Source organism: Vigna unguiculata, chromosome 3 (assembly GCF_037176805.1).
Source record: "Vigna unguiculata cultivar grain cowpea cultivar isolate G323 ecotype 2 chromosome 3, ASM3717680v1, whole genome shotgun sequence".
NCBI classification, from domain to species: Eukaryota; Viridiplantae; Streptophyta; class Magnoliopsida; order Fabales; family Fabaceae; genus Vigna; species Vigna unguiculata.
Window position 1 is genome coordinate 63997916 of NC_140794.1, and position 19995 is coordinate 64017910.

The 19995-nt window shown below is 33.0% G+C and overlaps 3 protein-coding genes across 3 annotated transcripts; 1 reads left to right on the forward strand and 2 right to left on the reverse strand.

The window, feature by feature from the left end:
• Positions 1-831: 831 nt before the first annotated feature.
• Positions 832-1951, reverse strand: IAA33 (indole-3-acetic acid inducible 33). Its single transcript, XM_028061618.2, has 2 exons — positions 1447-1951; positions 832-1102 (listed from the first exon to the last, which is right to left on the reverse strand). The coding sequence occupies exons 1-2, from the start codon at positions 1758-1760 to the stop codon at positions 1021-1023; spliced, it is 396 nt and encodes a 131-aa protein (XP_027917419.1). The 5' UTR covers positions 1761-1951; the 3' UTR covers positions 832-1020.
• A 2959-nt stretch (positions 1952-4910) lies between these two features.
• LOC114176547 (putative small nuclear ribonucleoprotein F) lies at positions 4911-6762 on the forward strand. The gene is made up of 5 exons (XM_028061620.2): positions 4911-5051; positions 5263-5350; positions 5493-5530; positions 5647-5711; positions 6523-6762. Exons 1-5 carry the CDS (start codon positions 5046-5048, stop codon positions 6590-6592), a joined length of 267 nt encoding a protein of 88 aa, XP_027917421.1. The 5' UTR covers positions 4911-5045; the 3' UTR covers positions 6593-6762.
• A 6687-nt stretch (positions 6763-13449) lies between these two features.
• Positions 13450-18815, reverse strand: ATR2 (P450 reductase 2). Its single transcript, XM_028062986.2, has 18 exons — positions 18339-18815; positions 18154-18213; positions 17990-18066; positions 17824-17881; positions 17653-17739; positions 17524-17560; positions 16668-16737; positions 16385-16576; positions 16215-16307; positions 15889-16114; positions 15698-15781; positions 15445-15596; positions 15054-15150; positions 14775-14924; positions 14603-14680; positions 14394-14516; positions 14203-14316; positions 13450-13908 (listed from the first exon to the last, which is right to left on the reverse strand). The coding sequence occupies exons 1-18, from the start codon at positions 18678-18680 to the stop codon at positions 13828-13830; spliced, it is 2121 nt and encodes a 706-aa protein (XP_027918787.1). The 5' UTR covers positions 18681-18815; the 3' UTR covers positions 13450-13827.
• Positions 18816-19995: the final 1180 nt, after the last annotated feature.

Here is a 19995-nt window from a genome sequence, read left to right on the forward strand (position 1 = left end):
AAACAATTCAATAAGTACAACATTTCAATAAACTAAAATCAATGTTTAAAAATAAAACATGTTTTGTGAATATTGAAAAATAAATTCAATTTTGGGATTATAGTTTTAAGACGCATGTATTGAAAAAAAGAAAAAAAAAAACAATAGCAAGAGATATAGATAATACACGCTATGGCGTATACATGAAATCAACCTTTTAGAGTTCAAATAACGAAAGTGTTTAACGAATATATTGAGGCTGGTCCTCATCAACTTGCTTTATTAGTTAAATGTTTAATTATACCAAAAGCTAATTAAACAAAGCAAGGTGTCTTAATTCTCTTTAATTAGTTGCTGTTTTACACCATTTGAATTTAAGGTTACTTTATCCTTTATGGGAGCAATTGCAACAGATAACAGTATAGAAAAAGTGATTATTGAATATCCACAAACCTAATCGACACCTACTGAGAAACATAAAAGATAATTATAGTAAAACATAGAAATCGTGAAAAATGACAAATCTTGATCAAATGTTCAGATAAATAAAATGTCCAAAAAAACATTGTTCCATTGAAGTGTCGAAAAAAAGCTCAAGTCAAGTGTATATATGTTTACTAGAGATAAAGTTGAACAAAATATAATGAAAATCATTCATCAACACTTGCTTAGAAAAACAATCCTCGTACATTAGGTTGAAAAGGTTAATTATACCAAATTTTACACACACACATCAATCTTGTGCATAAAAAAAACTAAAATTGTTTTATGAAAACCTACACTCGCACCAATTTGTGGAATCAAAATCTATTTTCCTCGGTGCCAAGAGTAAATAGTACTTGTAGTCCATGATACCATGAATTACTAACCGGGGCTTTTATTCGTACAAGAACACAAAGACTTTACACAAGAACCAGCATTTCTTGCTAACATTATCGCACGTTCCTGATCTTAAAACACATTTTCTTCTCAAATCCAATTATTTCATTAGTTTCTATGTTTTTCTCCTACATCCCCCATATAGTCGCAGGTTTTCATTGCTTACGCCGCTCTCGTTGAACCTTTTCTTGAGTTACCCTTGGTTGGAATTATACGAATTCTCTTTGCCACACGTACAAAATCCCTAATTAATAATATATCTGAAATTAGTCGCTGCATATATATGAACAATAATTATAAGAAAAGATGAGTTCATGTTCTTTCCAGCAATCTATCATGAAAAAACCAGATACACTCATTTGACATTAATTTTTTTCCAAAATTTTAACTGTAACTTGTAAAAAACATCATCTGAAAACCTGTTTAAAAAGAAATAATGTTGGTTTTCCTATGTGGCCTGCATAGTATTAATAACGAGATGAAAAGGTAATTGTAAAATGAGAAACATAAAAGCTCATAACTAAGGAAGAGAAGTGGTACTAGGGTAGCAATAATGTTAATAAATATGAACGTTAGAGGTGTGCTTACTTCCAGCTAAGGTCACCGACTAGAAGAAGATCGTTGTCCATGTCTTCATAGGCAATAAGGTAGCCAGGAATGACATTGGAAAGGTCAAGATCATCACTGTCTCCAGCGTTTTCCACAAACATTTCGCGTAGGGCTTTGGCCATACTTTCGTAGCTACCATGGTTATGGAGGCTGATGCGCTGGCAGATGGAACGACCCTCTACCACAACTGTTACAGCGGGAACCACAGTGGACACAACATCATCGTCCTCAAACCCTGGGAATCCTCGGAATTTGTTGTTACAATTGGTGGTGTTACCAGCATAGAAAGCCATATAGAAATGGAGTTTGGTAAAAGTTCAGATCATAAAGAGGTGGTGATCAAATCTGAGACCTTGTGGGGTTTCTGGGGCACTATCTTTGATGGTGCATGAATTTGATGAAGTGTTGTTGAAAAATGAAATACATATAGAAATACAAGAGAGAGAGAGAGAGAGATAGCACAAATGTCACCCCTAACTCTTAGTTTCTTCCTGTCAAAATATCTCAGTCACTTTTCATCTCTCGGTTCTTAAATTCACTTTATGTTTGTATCCCCAACCACCACATTTCTTGCTTTCAATTTTCCCACTTAAGTAAATTGTTACTGTTATGTACATTTTTTTTTCTCCTTTTTCATTTTTTTTCATAAGTCACGAATTCAGTTAGACAAATGGGTGGTAGGAAAAGTACGAGATTGAAAAAAGGGTGGGGATGTTTGCTTGTGATCGCAAAAGATGGTGTTGCCATAGATTATTAAGTTCATCTCAACTATATTTTATTGTACACAGTTGAGGAGTATTAAAATATTAGTGTTGCATTTAAATTTATGGTACATCTTGTTGTGAAGATGATGCAATTAATTATAATTATGCAATTGAGATTGCAATACATTGCATTGGTGTCATTATTCTATTTCTGAAAGCCAGATTCTGCTTAACTGGTTCACAATGTGAGGATGGGGTGATGAGAACACAGTTTGATTTGAAACTGGAAATGGGCAGGGACAAGTTCCAATGATTAGCATGATTTTGTTGACCTTAATCACTTTTAAGAGTAAAAATGAGAAAGTCTGATTTCATTAACTATTATTTTTAGCATATAGCATTTAAGACTTGCCTTCAAACTTCGATGCTAAGCATATAGCTAGCAAAGTTTGGCAGGGATTAATGAAAAAAAGAATTCGTTAAATAGCAGCAACTCAGCATAAAATTGTCATCTCTTTCTATTGTTTTAATTATTGTAAGTTGCAGAGTTAACTCACTGCCTCTCACATGTAGCTGCAACTTGGGATCATAAATTCCTAACTTTGGGATTCGATGTTAAGCGGAGTTTGTGTCACTTGTCTCTGCACAGACACCAGAGTGGTTGCATTATTACGATTATGGAAGGTTGGTTCTAGAATGAAGAAGAAAAAAGCGAGTGTGAGATGGAGAAAAAAAGGTAAAATAGGAAATGCAAATAAAACATTATTAGGGTTTGTTGTGTGTTTGGGATAGGTTAATTCTATATTAGTTCAATAAACAATTATACATATAATCGATTACAATTACAATCATTTTAGAAGTTATTTTGAGATAATTAAATTTAATAGGATGAAAAAAAAATCTTTTACGCACAAAAAGTGTGTATGAACGTTAACAAAATGTTAAAAAATAGCAATTATATTATAAATTTATAGACGCAAGAAAACATTTTTATTTTCAGGAATTTTTTGTTACAAACACAAAAATTTATTTTGCAAACAAGCATCTTAGAATTTAAGTTCTGCATACTCTAATGTGAGAAAAAAAAAGGGAGTTTCTCTCTACACCTCCAATAATCTCTCCTCTACCCCAAAATCAAATTTTTTTCCATGTTTGTCCATGGTAAAAATTAAGAGTTACTATCTCTTTTACCGCATCTGCACCCCAAAACCATACAACCTCACCCTGCACCCCCAAAATGCACCCCAATAAAGCACTAAGAATCAGATTCCATGCACCCCCAGAAGAATCTTTGACCTACGTGTTGTGCTGCGCGTCTCTTCTCCCACAACTCTTCTCCCACACCGCCTCCACACACTCTTCATCCCTCTTCTCCCACATTCTGTTCTTCTCCCATTCTCCCACAGAGCTTCCGCAGGCTCCTTTTCTCCTTTTTCCTTTCTTTCGCGCAACTCCGCAGGCCCCACCTTTCGCTCTTCTCCGTTTTGTTATTTTTTTTTTTTACCGAAACGGATTGTGAAATCCGTTTCGCAGAAAGCTGAAACGGAATACAGAATCCGTTTCCTTTTTTTTTCATTGCAACGGATTCTGGAATCCGTCTCGGAGGAGGCTGAAACGGAACCTAGAATCTGTTTTGGTGTTTTTTTTTGCTTTTTCACCGAAACGAATGAGGTATTGGGTGTGAGAGAGATTGAGGGTAAGGGAGCCATCTGCGACACACGAGATTTCAAAACCAGGGCTCCCACAGTAAGGTTGTTGCGTTCCTTGGATGTAAAAGGGAAAACTTATAGATTGGTTGTTGTTGGGGCAGGTTTTGAGTGCACATGCAGTGAATTTAGGGTCGACTTAAGAGGAAGTGATTTGGGCAAGGAGGTAGAAGATGATGATGTAGGAATTGGTGATGCGAAAATAGAGGGGTTTCAGGATAAAAAATTGGGTGTTTGGGTTCATCATCTTTGAAGGGTTTTTTTCTTTTTGTAGGTGAGGATGAAGGAAATATGAACAGGGAGGAAAAGGAGTGTACATTCTCTCCCCGTTAACTTTTAATTAATAATCTCAACAAAGGATATTTCTTCATTAATTAGAAATGGTGCCTTCCAACAGGCAAGTCGTACAAGTTGACAAAATTATTCTGAAACAACGGTGTTTTTAGCTATTCAAAATTGGTTGTGACATATAATATTCAGGTTGGGAGCATCTTTGGTTATAAAAAAAGTAAATTTTTTTTGTGAAACTGATTACAGAATCCGTTTCACATTTTTATGAAACGGAATTCGTATTCCGTTCCACAAATATTTCAAATTTTTCGTGAAACAGAATACGAATTCCGTTTCAGAAAAATGTGAAACAGATTCTGTAATCCGTTTCACAAAAAAAAAATTGAAAATTTTGTGAAACAGATTACAGAATCCGTTTCACATTTTTCTGAAACGAAATTCGTATTCTGTTTCATAAATATTTCAAATTTTAATGGATGCACAGTAATGAGGTAATGAAACGGAGAAGAAACGGGAGAAGAAATAGTATGAATGGGGTACAGAGGAGTTGGCACGGAGTAAATGAAATCTATACCCACTTACCCACTTTTCACCTATATATTAATGAAGGATATAATAACAAATTTTGGGGGTGCAGAAGAAGCTTTAGAGGTACATGGAGAAGCCTTGGAGGTACATGGAGAAGCGCCCAAAAAAAAAACAAGTGAAAGAACATATATAAGCCCAGTGGGCTGCTAAAAGGGCCTGAATCCCAATTTCATTTTACACTTCGCTGGCCCGGGGTAGAAAACCCTAGTTACCAGTTTGTGCCCTCGCAGCTTCACGGTACCAAGTTTCAGCGATTACGATCTCGTAGAGCATAGGATAACATTCTACTATGGCTGTAAGTACCTTCTTCTTGCTCCCTCTCTCCTTCATCATCTTCCATGCATTTCATTAACATAACCCGCATCTCCATAACTGAGTGATTTTGATTTTCCCTCTGCTTCTTGCACTAAGCCATTGTTGTTTGAGCATAGAAGATCACAGTGTGTGATTGATTGTGCCTTCTTTTCTAATTTGTTTAAGTTTCTTTTTTACCTCGTGTTTTGCAGACTATACCAGTTAATCCCAAGCCTTTCTTGAATAATTTGACCGGAAAGCCAGTAATTGTGAAACTCAAGTGGGGAATGGAGTACAAGGGTATGTTTCTTTGTTAGGGATCATTTTCTCTACTGTTATTTTACTGCAAAACGCTTCGTTTCAGTGTTTATTCCTTAGGCCGTCTAATACTGAATGAATTTCAGTTTGTTTATCATGTCTTGAATGTGTTTTTTTTTTTCAGGGTATCTTGTTTCTGTTGATTCGTATATGAACTTGCAGGTATATATTTAAGTTAAATTCTGAGGTTTTTGTTCCCGTACAATAATCATATTTTCAGCCTCTTGTCTTAGTTGATTTTTTTTTAAAAATTTCTTAATATCTGAATTTCTCTGTAGCTGGCAAACACGGAGGAGTACATTGAGGGTCAGTTTACTGGAAATTTGGGAGAAATTTTAATCAGGTAATTGTTTTCCACATTAACCATTCTTTATGTCTAGTGGTTGTTGTGTTTTGCTATTACATTGGGGTGTTGTTAAACCCCTTTCGATTTTGTTGATTGAATTGAGAATGTGAAATTGTGTAAACATGAAAGCTAACTAGTCATGTTAGACTCTAGAGGTCCTCAAGTCATGAGAATTGAAAACTAACAGAAAAACATATCTTCCCTGCAATTCACTTTCATAATATGCTGCATAAAAATTAATTGTGTATCCTGTATGACCCACCTCATTTGATGGTATTCATATATATGCTGGAAATATAGAGATTTTTCAATAGCATGCTATAGAGGTGTAGTTGCCCTGGCCACCGTATGCACTGCGCAGTCTTACATTTCACTGTATCAGCCAAAATTGCTACATTTTGTATTTTACTGGTGATAAAAATCCCGAGAATGGCCTTCTATGTTAATGTATATCAGAGGGGTATTTGATGGAGATATTTTTTATTTTATTTTGTGTGCTGAAATGGTTTCTGCTTGTAGAAAACTCTTTCAAAGTTTATAACTATACCTCACTTGTCTCCTCTTCTACCTTGCGACTGTTGCACAAACCCAGTAGAACTCCATGTCTCATTCTCATTTTTTCAGTTATTTCTTGTAAACTTATTCTCTTATTCCCATCAATCTTCGTTTTGCTCTTAATGTTCTCTTTGTCCTATCAATCTTCGGTTTTGCTCTTAATGTTCTCTTTGTCCCATCAATACTTGTTCTCTTTGTCTCTTAATGTTTATTTCTTGTAAACTTTCTCTTATTTCATTGTTTGTATTTCTAGATGTAACAATGTTCTCTACCTTCGAGGTGTCCCAGAGGATGAAGAAATCGAAGACGCCGCAGAAGAATAGATTGATAGAAATTACTAATTGTGATGACAAACAGAACTAATATTCGTTACCTGCTTTTGTATCTACGGTGTATGTTTTTGAATCAATGATGATGCCTCGTGAATATTGGGGTGCCTTTGTGCAAGTTGTTAGCAATCCTTCTGGTGATTCTATATAAATCTGTTACTGCACCATGTTTCTCAAACTATTACAATACTATTAAGGACTGGGCTTAGATTTTATAGAATCATGCATCCCAATATCGACAAAATGAGTAATTTAGTCTTATTATTATCATAGAAAAAACTGACATTGTTATTGTTAACTGGCATTAAGGGAGTTCATGCATAATACATTATCACCAGGCACATCTAAATAGCATAATAAGGCAAAAGTCAAAATGAATTACAGTATTTATGGTGGTAAAATCATGAATTCTTCAAATTTAAAGATGACTATGTCATCTGTGTACCTAAGATGTAACTGGATGTGATTTTGTTCTATGAAATTATAATTTTATATTTTGTAGTTCTTGAATGTATACCCTCTTTCAGTATAGTCCTCGAACTAAAGACTAAAAGTACCAATACACGACTTCGATCTATTACATTTTTCTCTTGAATGCAAAAATTGGGCTTCGTAAGTGCCAACCTAATATCAATCATTTCCCTTTTTCTTGAAAGCAAAATTGAGTTTTATTGTAAAAGAAAATGATATTTTAATTATTTTTTTACTCACTTTTAACCTATTGCTTTAATCACCATTTAGAGATATTACAGGTTTTGCAATAAATAGAAAAAGAAAACATTAAAAGCTAATACTTGCTTTCTATTTTTGTTAAAATAAGTTTTTAACAATATTTATATTGTGCTAAATTGATTCACAAGCTTACTTTTATACGATTGTTTTGAATCCAGTTTTTATAAACTTTTCTCACACTACAATTTGATCGAATACATTATATATTAGATTTATCAATGTTTATTCACTTTTGTTTTATTAATTAAATATCAATCATAATTCTTCGCAAATCATTATTTTCTTACTCATTTTGTAGGGATTTATTTTGTAAATTTTGTAATTTTAATTTTAAAAAATTTGTGTTGTATTTTATGTATTTATAATTATATCTGTTTAAAATAAATTATATTAATATTTATATTTGTAACACTTTAGTGTAACCTATCAGTTGAAAATGTTAAATTATTGTAGTATAATTGTTTCCATAAATAATATTCATCATTATTTATATGTACACCGAACAAGTTATTTAAAGTCAAACATGGTATTACTCGTTGTTTTGTTTGAAAGAAAAAAATTAGAAATGTAGTGAGTTCATAATAAATAAGCAAGATGTTTAAAAAAAAGTTACTTATTGATCATTAACCTATCTATACGTCCACATAAAAAACAAAAAATTGTAATGTTTGGTAATTGTGCCTGAATTGGTTTTTTTGTGAAAATTGATGAAGAACTAACATAAAAGGGGCGAATAATAGTTTAGCAAAAACACCCGACAAATCAGGGTTAGGTGAAGATTAAGACCAATAACAACTTCCTAATGTGGACTTTCACGTGGGAACAAAGAAGCGTAAAAAAGAAAAGGAATAATGGACCCACAATTTGTGTTGTGTGGGTGAAATTTTGGGCATGTGCACTCAAATGGTAGTATGGTATTGGAACTTTAAAGTTGGGTAGCCTCATGCTTCATGCATCATAAATTTCTCTACCAACTTCCACACCTTTTCATACATCATAAATCTCTCATGTCTTAATTAATTTTATTTTAAACTTTAAAAAGTAATAATTAAATAAAATTAAAAAAAGAACTCTTAAAATTTGTATTGTCATAAATAGGTTAAGTTACTTTCTTTTGTTATCGTTTTTATTAACAAGTGTCGAATTGATCATTTAATTATTATTTTTCTTGATTTTTTTTGAAAAGTGATTTAATGTTCTCATTGTCCATCATTTTTCATGAATGGTGTTAAAGTAAAAAAGAGTTACATATTAACACGTAACACTATTTTTAATATTGTTTGTGAACTAATAGCTAAATTAAATTGAATATTTTTAAAAAAATTAGAATCAAATTGAGATATAATAAACTAAATGATCAATTTAACACTTTTTAACAAAAAAATAATTTAGCCTCATAAATATTGGAAAACCTTGTTTTGGTATCTAATATAAGGAAATCAGTTTAAGGTTAGGAATAAATATTAGTTTATTAGAAAATTTGAGATTATATAAAATACTAACTGATCTCAATTAAACATAAAAAAAATGAAGCTTTTGGTCTGAAATATGAGCGAAGATGTCTTAAAATTAATTTTAAACCGATTAACAATAATAGATAAATTAAAATAAAACTTCCATAATCTAAAAAATGTTATAAAAAAAGAAGAAGATATGTTTATATTTTTTAAATGAAATAATATTTACAATTTTATATTTTACCAAACCCATAGAAATATAAGTTAATATCCAATTTGTAACCTTATTAATTATAAATAGGAAGTAGGTCTAAACACTTAATTTCCTCACTTGATATGACCAAATTTAGTGGACAATCCTAATCTTTCATTTTAAATACGGTGTTCTTTAGTTTAGCATTACTTTGTACTAAAACAAAACTGAATTATTATATAAGAGAAAAATATATTTTTCTTTGATTTTTTTTACCTAAGTAAATAAGCAATACAAGATTAGTTAACTCTTATTTTGCGGTAAAAAAAATATTTTTCTTTTAACATTTCAGGATCACGTGCATTGCCCTGTCATGGCGAGGACATATCTATGCAACATTTAATATTTCTACTGTTCCCTCTCTCACATGCTACAACTACATAACATTATTGTGTTTCTTCTATTCATATTAACAAGGAAAAAACTATAGCATCGATGGAGAGAAGCATGATAAAAAGAATTGTTTAAATTTGTTATGAAATTGTTGAACTAAATTAAATGTGTTTTATTGCTTATGCTCCATCGCTGCATCAAGTGCGCCACTAATTGTCATCATTATTGGTGTGGAAGCTAACAATTACTTTTTCACTGTGTTTCAGTTTAGGATTAAATTTTTATGGAAGAGCATAATAAACATTTTTAATGTAAAACTAACTTTCTGTTGTTGTTAAGTTTTGGGTCAGTTAGTGAAAGGTCCAAGTCAGTCACTTGTTTTCTCACATCCAATTTTCCCCTTAGTTTCATACTTAGTTTTTTTTTTTCATTTATCCAAAAATCAGTTCTCACTCTTGCTCTTCTTAGAAAAAAAAATTTAGAAACTCAACTAGGACAATTGCGAAACCATCATTCCAAGTAGCGGAACGTTCTTTTCCCATGTAAGTTGAACAAAAATCTCTTATAGTTTTTTTTTTTTTTTCAGTTCCGAAGTGTTAGTCTATTCCTGATTCGTGATCATAAACCTCATTGTTTTTTCCCTTTGTTCTTGTTTATCAGCTTCTTAAGCTACATTATTACTGTGGTACTCTTCAGTTAGGGCTCTCTCTCCGTAGTTTGTTTTCAATTTTGAGATAAGAGAAACTAGGGTTTTAAAATTTTTAACTGTCTTGCATGTTGCTATTTCTAGTTCTGATTCGTGCTTAAAATGTCGTTTTGATGTCGGTGAGTGTGTGAATATAAATTATATGTTGTTTCTGGCTGGATTAAAGGTATGCATGCGCGAGCAGGTGAGAATCGGCTAATATCGCCAGGTGAGAAACTTCTAGCTTAAGCGAGAATAGCAGAAAACTTCCCTTTGCTGGTGCTCAAGTTGTCACTCAAGCGAGAACTTTCGCCCAAACAAGAGTAGTCTCGCCTAAGCGAGAAAGTCTATTGAGTTTGTATTGTCCTTCTATTGAGTTCTAGCTCAAGCGAGGAGATTCTGGCTTAAGCGAGGGGACTTTGTCGCTTAAGCGAGATCTCCTAGCTTAAGCGAGAGTGAGACAGAGTTGTTTTAAATTTGTTGATTTCGCTTGTGGCTGATTGAAGTATTCTTAAAAGCATGAATATGTGAGAATGCATGTATGATGAGATATTCTTAATTGAAATTGCTATGTTTGGTCTGAAATGATAATGAATGTGTGAGAATATGTATATATTAAATAATGATCGACAAGAAAATGTGATCAACAATATTTCATTTGGAGCATATGAGTTTGATAAGTTTGATAAGTTTGATAAATACTTAGTATTTAAGCTTATTAATCTTTCTTATTTGCCTTTATTTCACATGTCTTGTGTTTATTTTTTGAGAGAAGCCATTAGTGTTATGTGTTTTGTTTAGTTAGGAATATTTTTTTTCTTGAGTCATTGTATAGGAAATGGAAGACTAAAAAAGACTAGAAAGTTGTCTGTCAGGACCATCTCGTCCGCCCAAAACTCCACCACTCGCCCAACAAGAAGTATGTCTCGTCTAACGAGACAGAGTAGTTGGACTTGTGTGTAACGGCTCGCCCAACGAGCAGATAGTTTCTTGGTTGGTTAAGTGTCGAGAATGAAACGAAATGAGTAGTTCTTTGGTGTGGAAACGCAAAGAAACTCGAAAACTTCGGTCAAGGGCACTTTTGGGACAAAACTACAACAAATTCTTTCATTTACTCGTGTGAATTCACCAAATTCGTATGTTCTAGATGATTAAGAGTAGTTAATCTCCATTTTCATTAGGATTTGATGTAATGAATTCATACTCTATGTAACTTTTCTTATGCAATATAATCTCTTTTGTATTCAATTGTTCTATCTTGATTATTAATGTGTATGATGGGAATATCATGCAATTTGTTGTTACCGGATCATTGGAAAATGAATTGCAACTACACATGGATAGAACACCTAAGAGTAATGGTTCTACGCATAGACATCATCTCTTGGTCATTCTAGAAATTTGATCTTAATGCAAATTGTATGTTAAAATGGCAAAGGAATTAGAGTTTTAAATTAACATATGGTTTAGAACTTGGTTCTAAAGAATTAGAGTAGGTATGCTTTTAACATGAGTGTGAGTACGTTATATATATATATATATATATATATATATATATATATATATATATATATATTACATTAATTTATTCATGAAATTCAATCCTAGTGAAGCTTTTTACCCAATCACATACTTACTTTTATAATTTTGCATGCTTTTATTTTAGATTGAACTAAAAATATTTTTAACAATTGCTAAAATATAAACAATCACAAGTAGATTAATAAACACAAATATCTTGAAAAAAATGATATTTAAACTATCATTTTACTACTTAGAACGAATCGGTAGATTTGTCTATATTAACAAAATCTCAAGCAACATCCTAAATATCTTGATTGTTTAAGTGTTAAAACTGATAATGTTATATAGTTTTAGAGTTTGTGAGATCATACAATTATGAGCAATGACATGACTCCTCAAATGTAGTGGTAAAAATAATATCTTATTTATTGCAGGTGATATGCTACACTAATTCATTCAATAATGAATATATGTATTGTGGATGATATTAATTATATTGTGAAATAAATCAAATACATTACACTACAATTAAATTATAACTATAGATTAATATGTATGTTATTAAGTAGAAAGAGGTGCACCTAGTTTAGGTATAAACTATAAGTGTTGGCCTAACAATATTATATTCAAAATCACAAAAATTAAATGTCACGTGGACGAAAAAATATTTTATAAATTTAAATCATTAACTTTTTTATAAAGAATGTCTAAAGTTCACTATGTTTAATTAGTTTTAAATTGTGTAGAAATAATAAAAGGTTATAACTATTTTTTATGTTACTTATAATTTAATATAATATAAATATTATTATTAATATTTTGTTTTGTTTCTCTTTAGAGATGTTCATGACATATTAATAAATTGTTTTATACAAATTCAATAATATAGTAGAATGAATAAAAATAATACTGACTGTTACCTCTTGTATAAACATCAATGAGAGATAATATTTGAAAAAGAATAAAATTGATTGGTGAAGAATATTTTATTCTTTAATGAACTCCTTATTTTAATGAATATTATATGATTTATTAGAGTAAAATTTTAATTTTAATGAGAGAAAATTTATAAAAGAAATCATTATGAAGTATTCACTTTTAATTTTAATTTTTTTTATTTTACGTTAGAGACGTCAAAATAATTTTAAACCTGTAAACCACTCTGATTCACCACATATTCAAATATAATTGGGTTGAAAAAATTTTAAATTTTTCTTAAATACTAAAATTCTTATTTGTTCCTCATATTAGTTTTAATTATTCAATTGAATTTCCTTATTTTATTTTGGTTAAAAATTAAGTTGTAATTTTTGTTCATATTCCTTTTCTTCTGTTCCAATACATTTTACCTTTCACGCTTTTATCATAATAAAAAAATTTAATACATCATATTACATTTTAATGAAGGTTCTTCTAATTATCAACAATAAGTCACTGTAGGATTCTTACGTCTCTAGATTATAATTTATACACAAGTCGAATGTTTTCTTTTGCGAAATAAACGATATTCAAATTACATAACCTGAATTTTTCCTTATGTAAAAAGTAACTCTTATAATTCATGAGTAAAACACAAACATATTTAAAATATACATTTCAAAAACTTTTTTCATGTAAAAAAATTATGTAATTCATAGTTCCTTTTTATGTAAAAAAAAAAGGATTATGTGATTCAATAGTTAAAAGAACCTTCTGAATTACTCAATCCAAAAATTACACTTTTATGTAAAAACTACTTAATTTTCATGAAATAAAAAAGTATAAGAGTTCCAAAAGAAATCCTGAATTGGGAAATGAAAACTGAGAATGATGCAGTGTCGTCAATTATGTGTGAGATTTTTGGGACATCTAAATCTAATAATAACAGTTGCACAAAATAATTTCTTTACCTCCAAACATTTTGATAGTTCATACGATACAATACAAGGAATTGTCTGCGTCTGAGAACCTTTTTTTCAGGTTCATCATACATTACAAGAAAGCTAGAGTAAACACTTCATACATAGTCTACTACTATAAACAGTATATAAATTACAGGAACCAAAAAGAATCCATTAGAAAATATAATAAAAAAAGAATTGTAGGAAATGTTGTTGTGGCAACAGGGACCCCCTCAATTTTGAGGGCATTAATGAAAGCTGGCGCAAATGAGGCCCTTTCAATAATATCTTCTAGCCACAACTCTACGTTTACGCAAGTTTATTATTATCTTTGTCACCCCACGGCTTGCATTCAGATATCGTCATCACCATACATCGCGCAAATACCTGCCAGTTGTTTGTAGATTCTTTACCATGCTCTCAGCCTGGGAACTATCCATAGAACCCTGATATACAAGAAAACTCGATTAAGACACATACTCGGTATCATATGGAAAAGAAGATTTCATTATTCACACAAGACACATCTCTTGTGCCCTCCCGGAAGAGACAATCTCTAATAGAGACATAATATCTATATGCTCTAGGTAACAAAGATATTTGGAATTATGTCCACCGCTACAAACCCATTAAAAAAACAGCCACTTGCAGAAGCAGCTATTAATAGAAGACGCCAAATTCGCAATCACCAATGGCATCAATTTAAGGAAATTCAAGACTTGTTATATTAAAAAATGTACCTGCTCTTGCAAAATTGTGTGCAGGGCGCGGTGTACATCCCTAGCCATGCCCTTGGCATCACCGCACACATATAAGTAAGCTCCCTGAGATAACATACTCCAAATTTCGGAAGCCTGGCACATGAACCGTTGAGTAAGAGAAGGCACACATCTTTGGTTCGTAATTAATTAATCGTTCAAGAGAAAAGTACCTTCTCCATCATTTTATGTTGCACATACTCCTTCGTGGGTCCCTCCCGTGAGAAGGCAACAATGAGTTCAGAAAGTGCGCCAGTATTAATGAAGTGATTCAACTCGTCTTCATAGATGTAGTCCTTTAATAAAATTATTAAAAAAATATTAGTAAGCTGATCTAAATTATATTTAACTCAAAATCTGCATGATAGATAAGGTAACTCACCATTTTACTGTTCCTGCACCCAAAGAAGAAAACAGAAGGGCCAAGTTCAGCTCCTTCTTCTTTCAGAGCTAATCTTTCCTGAAGGTGCAAATAAAAAACCAACTAAATAATTGGAATAGATAGATGGATGGAAAAAAGAATTAGGAGATAAAATGTCTAGTAGATTATATACCTGCAGGAAACCCCTGAAAGGAGCCAATCCGGTGCCAGGACCAATCATGATTATAGGCACTTTATTATCAGCAGGTAGTCTAAAGTTGGACGTCCTTACAAAGATAGGAGCCCAACTGCAGTCCGTGCTTTTCTCCAATGGCACAGAATTCTGGACATCAAACCAAATGGTAAGGTTTTTTTTTTAATGGAGAAATAAACACTTTAGCTTAGTCACATAAACAAAAAGTCCGCCAATCTTAAATAGTTTAACCATAATCTATGAAACAAATATAAGTACCTTCATCCACGTAGAACACACTCCTTTGTGAATCCTTCCGGTGGGCATTTTATCACATACTAATGCACAAGTAACATGAATTCTGTTTGGCGCCATTCTGTTAACAATTACAGCAAACAGCCAAACTGTAAGTACGAGAACATAAGTTTATATGATATCCTGACTAAGGAAGTAAAGAGAACAGAAAACTACAATGGCAGTTTTGAGACCAATGAAAACAGGCGCAGACTTAATAATGTTAAGGGAAGTTCAGGATTAAAACGGCTGGCTAAGAAATCAAGACACCACCAAGACATTGAAAAATTGGTTGCTAAACATCCTCACATCACAGGGACACACACATGCCTACACATGTACAGACAGTAATACAATGCAATGAAAATAAATTAACCTTGGAGATGAGGAGATTGAATAAAATCTTGGCTGCAGACGAGGAGCAACTGCCGCAAAAAAGACACCAAGTGGAGGTTTGGCTGATGGAAATTCAGCCATGACCTCAAGGAGACTTCTCTGAGAGGCAGTCACCCACTCTGAATATTCATCCTACAAAAGTAGACAAAATTAGCATACAAATGAGAAACATAAGTAGAAATAGTTACTTTAAATCCCCATGGTATAAAATAAAATTAAAAAAAATATTAAACCTTTCCGGCAGGTGAGGCAAGATGCCTTAGACGATCAGCTTCAGATGCATCAGATGCATGAGCAGCTAAGGCAAGCAAGACAGACTGAAAAAAATGTTCAAAGAATTATTAATTGTTAGATAAAGTGAATCTCTCGAGAAGATAAAGAGATGTGGTTGAAATTAAGGGTGTATCAAACCCAAAACAAGCACCTTTTTGGGTGAACTCAAAACATCCGCATATCGTGCAATTGCAGTTCTTAGAGTACAAGGTGGGAATGGAGGTGGCAAGGAGCTTCCGCTAAGTGGTTTCCCATCTTCACCATCAGCATGGATAGAGAAATAGGTATCTGGTGACAAACCTAATAACCTTAATGCCTCTTCCACAGTTTCAGACAAATTCTCACAGTAAACACCAACATGGTCCCCTGTTTCATATCTGTGTAATAAAAAAAAAGGCATAAGAACATGGAAAATGTAGGAAATTATATAAACAAGTGTGTATCACCATAGGTTTATTCTCACAAGCAAATACTTACGTAACTCCAGTTCCTGAAGTCTCAAATTCCAAATGAGTACAAGATCGATCGGATGCAGGAGTGTGAAGCTCCTTACGCACAGCCACATTTGCCCTGCACACGCATAGGAATTCATGTCAGATTATAGTAAGGCATAACTGATTTGCACCTCAATAACTATCTTAATGTACCTGACTGGATGTTGAGCATCCACAACGGCGTGACCATTTACATTATGCCACTTCTTTTCATCAACAGACACTTCCAATGGATCATGAATAACAACCCGGTACTCCAAAACAGCAGCAGTATAAGGCGTAGAGACAGTTGTATCATCCTCATCTCTAAGCAGTTGGTCCAATGCTGGCCACAGTTCTTCTTTCCTGCAATAGTAGTCATATTTAGTGGAGGAGAAAGAGTATAAAAATAGATTCATGCACCAATACATTCAAGTCAACTTGATTATTTCAATACCATGCAGTAAAGTCATCCTCAATACATTGATCATCGTCTCCAAGACCCACACGCAGAAGACGATTCCCACCTTCAATGGCAAAAGACAGGTCAGATCATGCATTGCGAGAAGGAGTACTATTAAAGTGTGAAAGAATAACGTAAATAACAAAATTTGACAACTATAATATAATTAAGCTAGTAATGCATGAACTTTTCTGTGTAGAGTATTTATCTATATGAATAGTTTTAAATGACAACCCAAGCAGAAATCAAATTCATTAAAAAAGTTACCCACTTCTGTTACAACACTTCATTTAGTACGTTAATTAATTACCATTGAATCTGGAGAATGAACACAAAGGTACTGATCAACCAACAAAGTTTAATTATTATCGGAATTCTTATTAAGTATAAAGATTTGGGATCGCAATCCCCCTTGTCAAGTTTGATGATCACGTGAAGAGAAAAAAAAAAAGAGAAAATAAAGTCTGTTAGGATTGCGGAGCCCTTTAATTTAATACACCTAGTTCGTCTGAATATCTTCAAAAAAAATTCACCAGTGAGATCTTCATGTGAGATCCAGATCCAAGAGTAATATTCATCTAAAACTCAGGCAAGGAGAGAGATTGCGCAATGCCCATGCAATTACAGTTTTTAAGAATTTCAACCTTTGGAAAACGATTACACAGAAGTGCAGAATACGAAATTGTTGAAAACCATGTGGACGTATTTATAAGGAATTTTTTTTCTATTATTTAAAATGTCAATCGGCAACAACAGTGATTGTACAACTTTACCAATCAAATTTAAATCTACCAATTGCCATGGAAATTCATCGAGGACTGAACGAAATAAAGAGAAATGAAGAGTATACCTTGCTCAGCAAACAATTCATCCACTTCTATAGCCACCTGCGTTAATTCCCACAGCAACCAGCAACTCCGTGGTTAAAAGCAAATTGAAACCTTAGAAGAAAAAAAAAGTGTAGGAATTAAGTACAAACCTTGTTAAAATGCTCATACTGCCTGTTCCCGAGGCCAAACACACCATAATGAAGATTCTTAAACGACCCTTCTCCTTTCTCACCCCCCTAATCAGAGTGACACTCAAAGTCAAAACATAATCCCATGATTTCACTCAACAATAATGCCACTGGAGTCAGTATCAAACTCACCTCCGTAAACCACTTATAAAACCTTGCCGCATTATCAGTAGGCTCACCATCACCATATCTACAACGACACCACAACATAAGAAATCTCAAACTACACTACACAGAGAGAGACGAACAGAAATAAACCATAAACAAATAAATATTAAAAAATGGCGAAAATACTCACGTGGCTAAAAAGAAAAGAACGTGCGACTCCTTCTTGAACCTTGCCTCGTACTCTTCGTCATCGGCCGCGTAATCATCCTGCTCGGAAAATCCACAACGCGTAAGCATAAAACGGTGGTAACAAACAAAACGGAAATAGAATAACAGTTACAGTAATAACGGTACCAAATCGACGACTCTGAAAGTGGCCTTCTCGTATCGCGCTTTGGCCTCTTCCGCTATGGCCTGTTGTAACGCGAAATTCAAATTCGAGTGAGGTTCAGAAGAGAGAGATACCTTTAATTAATTAATTAATTAATTGATTGATTAATTAGTTAACGAGTTTCGGGATGAATGGATTGAGAGATTACCTTGGCGAAGCCTTCGGCGGTGCCGGTCTGAGTGCCGAAGAAGATGGTGACCTTCTTGGTACCGTCGTCGAGCTCAATCTCAGGAAGCTTCTCGATGACGCGCTTGGGAGGCTCGAGAGGCTTGGGCTTGGGGGCGGCAGATCTCCGCCATATGAAGACGACGACGCAGCCGATGAGTACGGCGATGGAGGTGGTGAGCATCATGACGAACTCGCGGTTCTCAAGAAAGACGGTGGCGGCAGAGGCGTTGGTTGAGGAGATGTTGGAGGGGTCGAGCGTGCCCTTGATCATGGCGGACATGAGATCCAGAGGGGAAATCTTCATGGAGCTTGAATCTTCCATGGCGATGGCAAAGTGGACGAATGTGTTGAAGTAATTGAGCGAGGAAGGAAGAAAGAGTATGGCGAGTCTCTCGTCTCGGGAAGTTGGTGCGTTGAATGCAAAGTAGTTGGGAGTTGAGAGAGAGACTCTGAAGAAGAAAAGGCGTGGCTGAGGGGGTTATATTGTTGGGAGGGAAACAACAACAACAACAACAACGACGCCCACCAACCCAGACCGGTCAAATCCACCTACCACACCTCCCCTTAACCTTAACCCTGGTTAATCATAATGCTCTATTTCTCTATTTCTCTATTTCTATTTTCACTGTCTCTTCCTTTCATAAATTTATGTTTTAACGTATCACACTGTCACCACCAAAAATTCAGTACAATTCCTTAATTTATGTAATTACCACTTTCTTCCATAACATTGAATCTTGTTTTTCTGATTTAATTTTACAATTTATCATACCTAAAAGATTACTAATAACAATAAATTTATACTTTCTAAACTATTTTTATCATTATAATTAACTCTCCTCATGGTTTACGACTATAATTCCTCTCTTTCTGATTATATGTGCTTAGTCTATAGATAATTTATTTAGGAAACGTAATAAATTTAGTTCTTTAAAAAGTAAACATTGTTTATAAGATGAATCCTGTAAATAAAGAACAGATGATAGTCTTTTCAATGACTTCTAATGAAATGAAAGTAATGGTTGGACCTTTGACTTTGTTATATTTTCTTTTCTATTAATTCTATATTAAAATATTTAATTAGATAGTTGATTTTATAATTTTTTGTTGGTTCTTGATTTTTTTTAAAATCGTCTAACAATTTTTATTTTCTGAATGTCTGGAGCATTATGAACCCAACTTTAATAATTACAGCAAGAAAACAAAACTAACTTTGATAACTCAATTATAAATTATTACATCATCAATGACCTAATTGTATATTTCCTGAATCACTTGTATCATGAAAGAGGCAATGATGTTTGAATCCTATACAACTAATCCTAGAGACCAAAAAATTCTTCAAATGTTTAACTGAATTGTATTTTAAAAAATTAAACTTGAAAACACTTTATTACAGTGATACAATATCACATCTAAAAAGTAGCTTACTTTTATAAAATAATCATTTTAAAAGTTTGTAATTGCGTATAAAAATTGTTTACTTATTTAGAAGTAAATTCTTAAGTATTTTAAAAAAATACGATTAGTGGAATGATATTAGCACATTCCTAATCTCTATCAGAAATTTCAACATCGGTTTACGAATTTTGGTCTTACCTAATATGACCTATATATCACTTCCTTTTTCTGCCATT

Coding starts and splice junctions, on each gene's coding strand:
- IAA33 (XM_028061618.2), bottom strand. CDS start 1,760: ATGGCTTTCTATGCTGGTAACACCACCAATTGTAACAACAAATTCCGA. Junction 1,103..1,446: donor GTCGGTGACCTTAGCTGGAA/GTAAGCACACCT, acceptor ATTATTAATTAG/GGATTTTGTACGTGTGGCAA.
- LOC114176547 (XM_028061620.2), top strand. Junction 5,351..5,492: donor GTGGGGAATGGAGTACAAGG/GTATGTTTCTTT, acceptor TTTTTTTTTCAG/GGTATCTTGTTTCTGTTGAT. Junction 5,531..5,646: donor ATTCGTATATGAACTTGCAG/GTATATATTTAA, acceptor ATTTCTCTGTAG/CTGGCAAACACGGAGGAGTA.
- ATR2 (XM_028062986.2), bottom strand. CDS start 18,680: ATGGAAGATTCAAGCTCCATGAAGATTTCCCCTCTGGATCTCATGTCC. Junction 17,882..17,989: donor GTTCTTTTCTTTTTAGCCAC/GTGAGTATTTTC, acceptor GTGTCGTTGTAG/ATATGGTGATGGTGAGCCTA. Junction 14,925..15,053: donor TGTGTTCTACGTGGATGAAG/GTACTTATATTT, acceptor TTTGATGTCCAG/AATTCTGTGCCATTGGAGAA.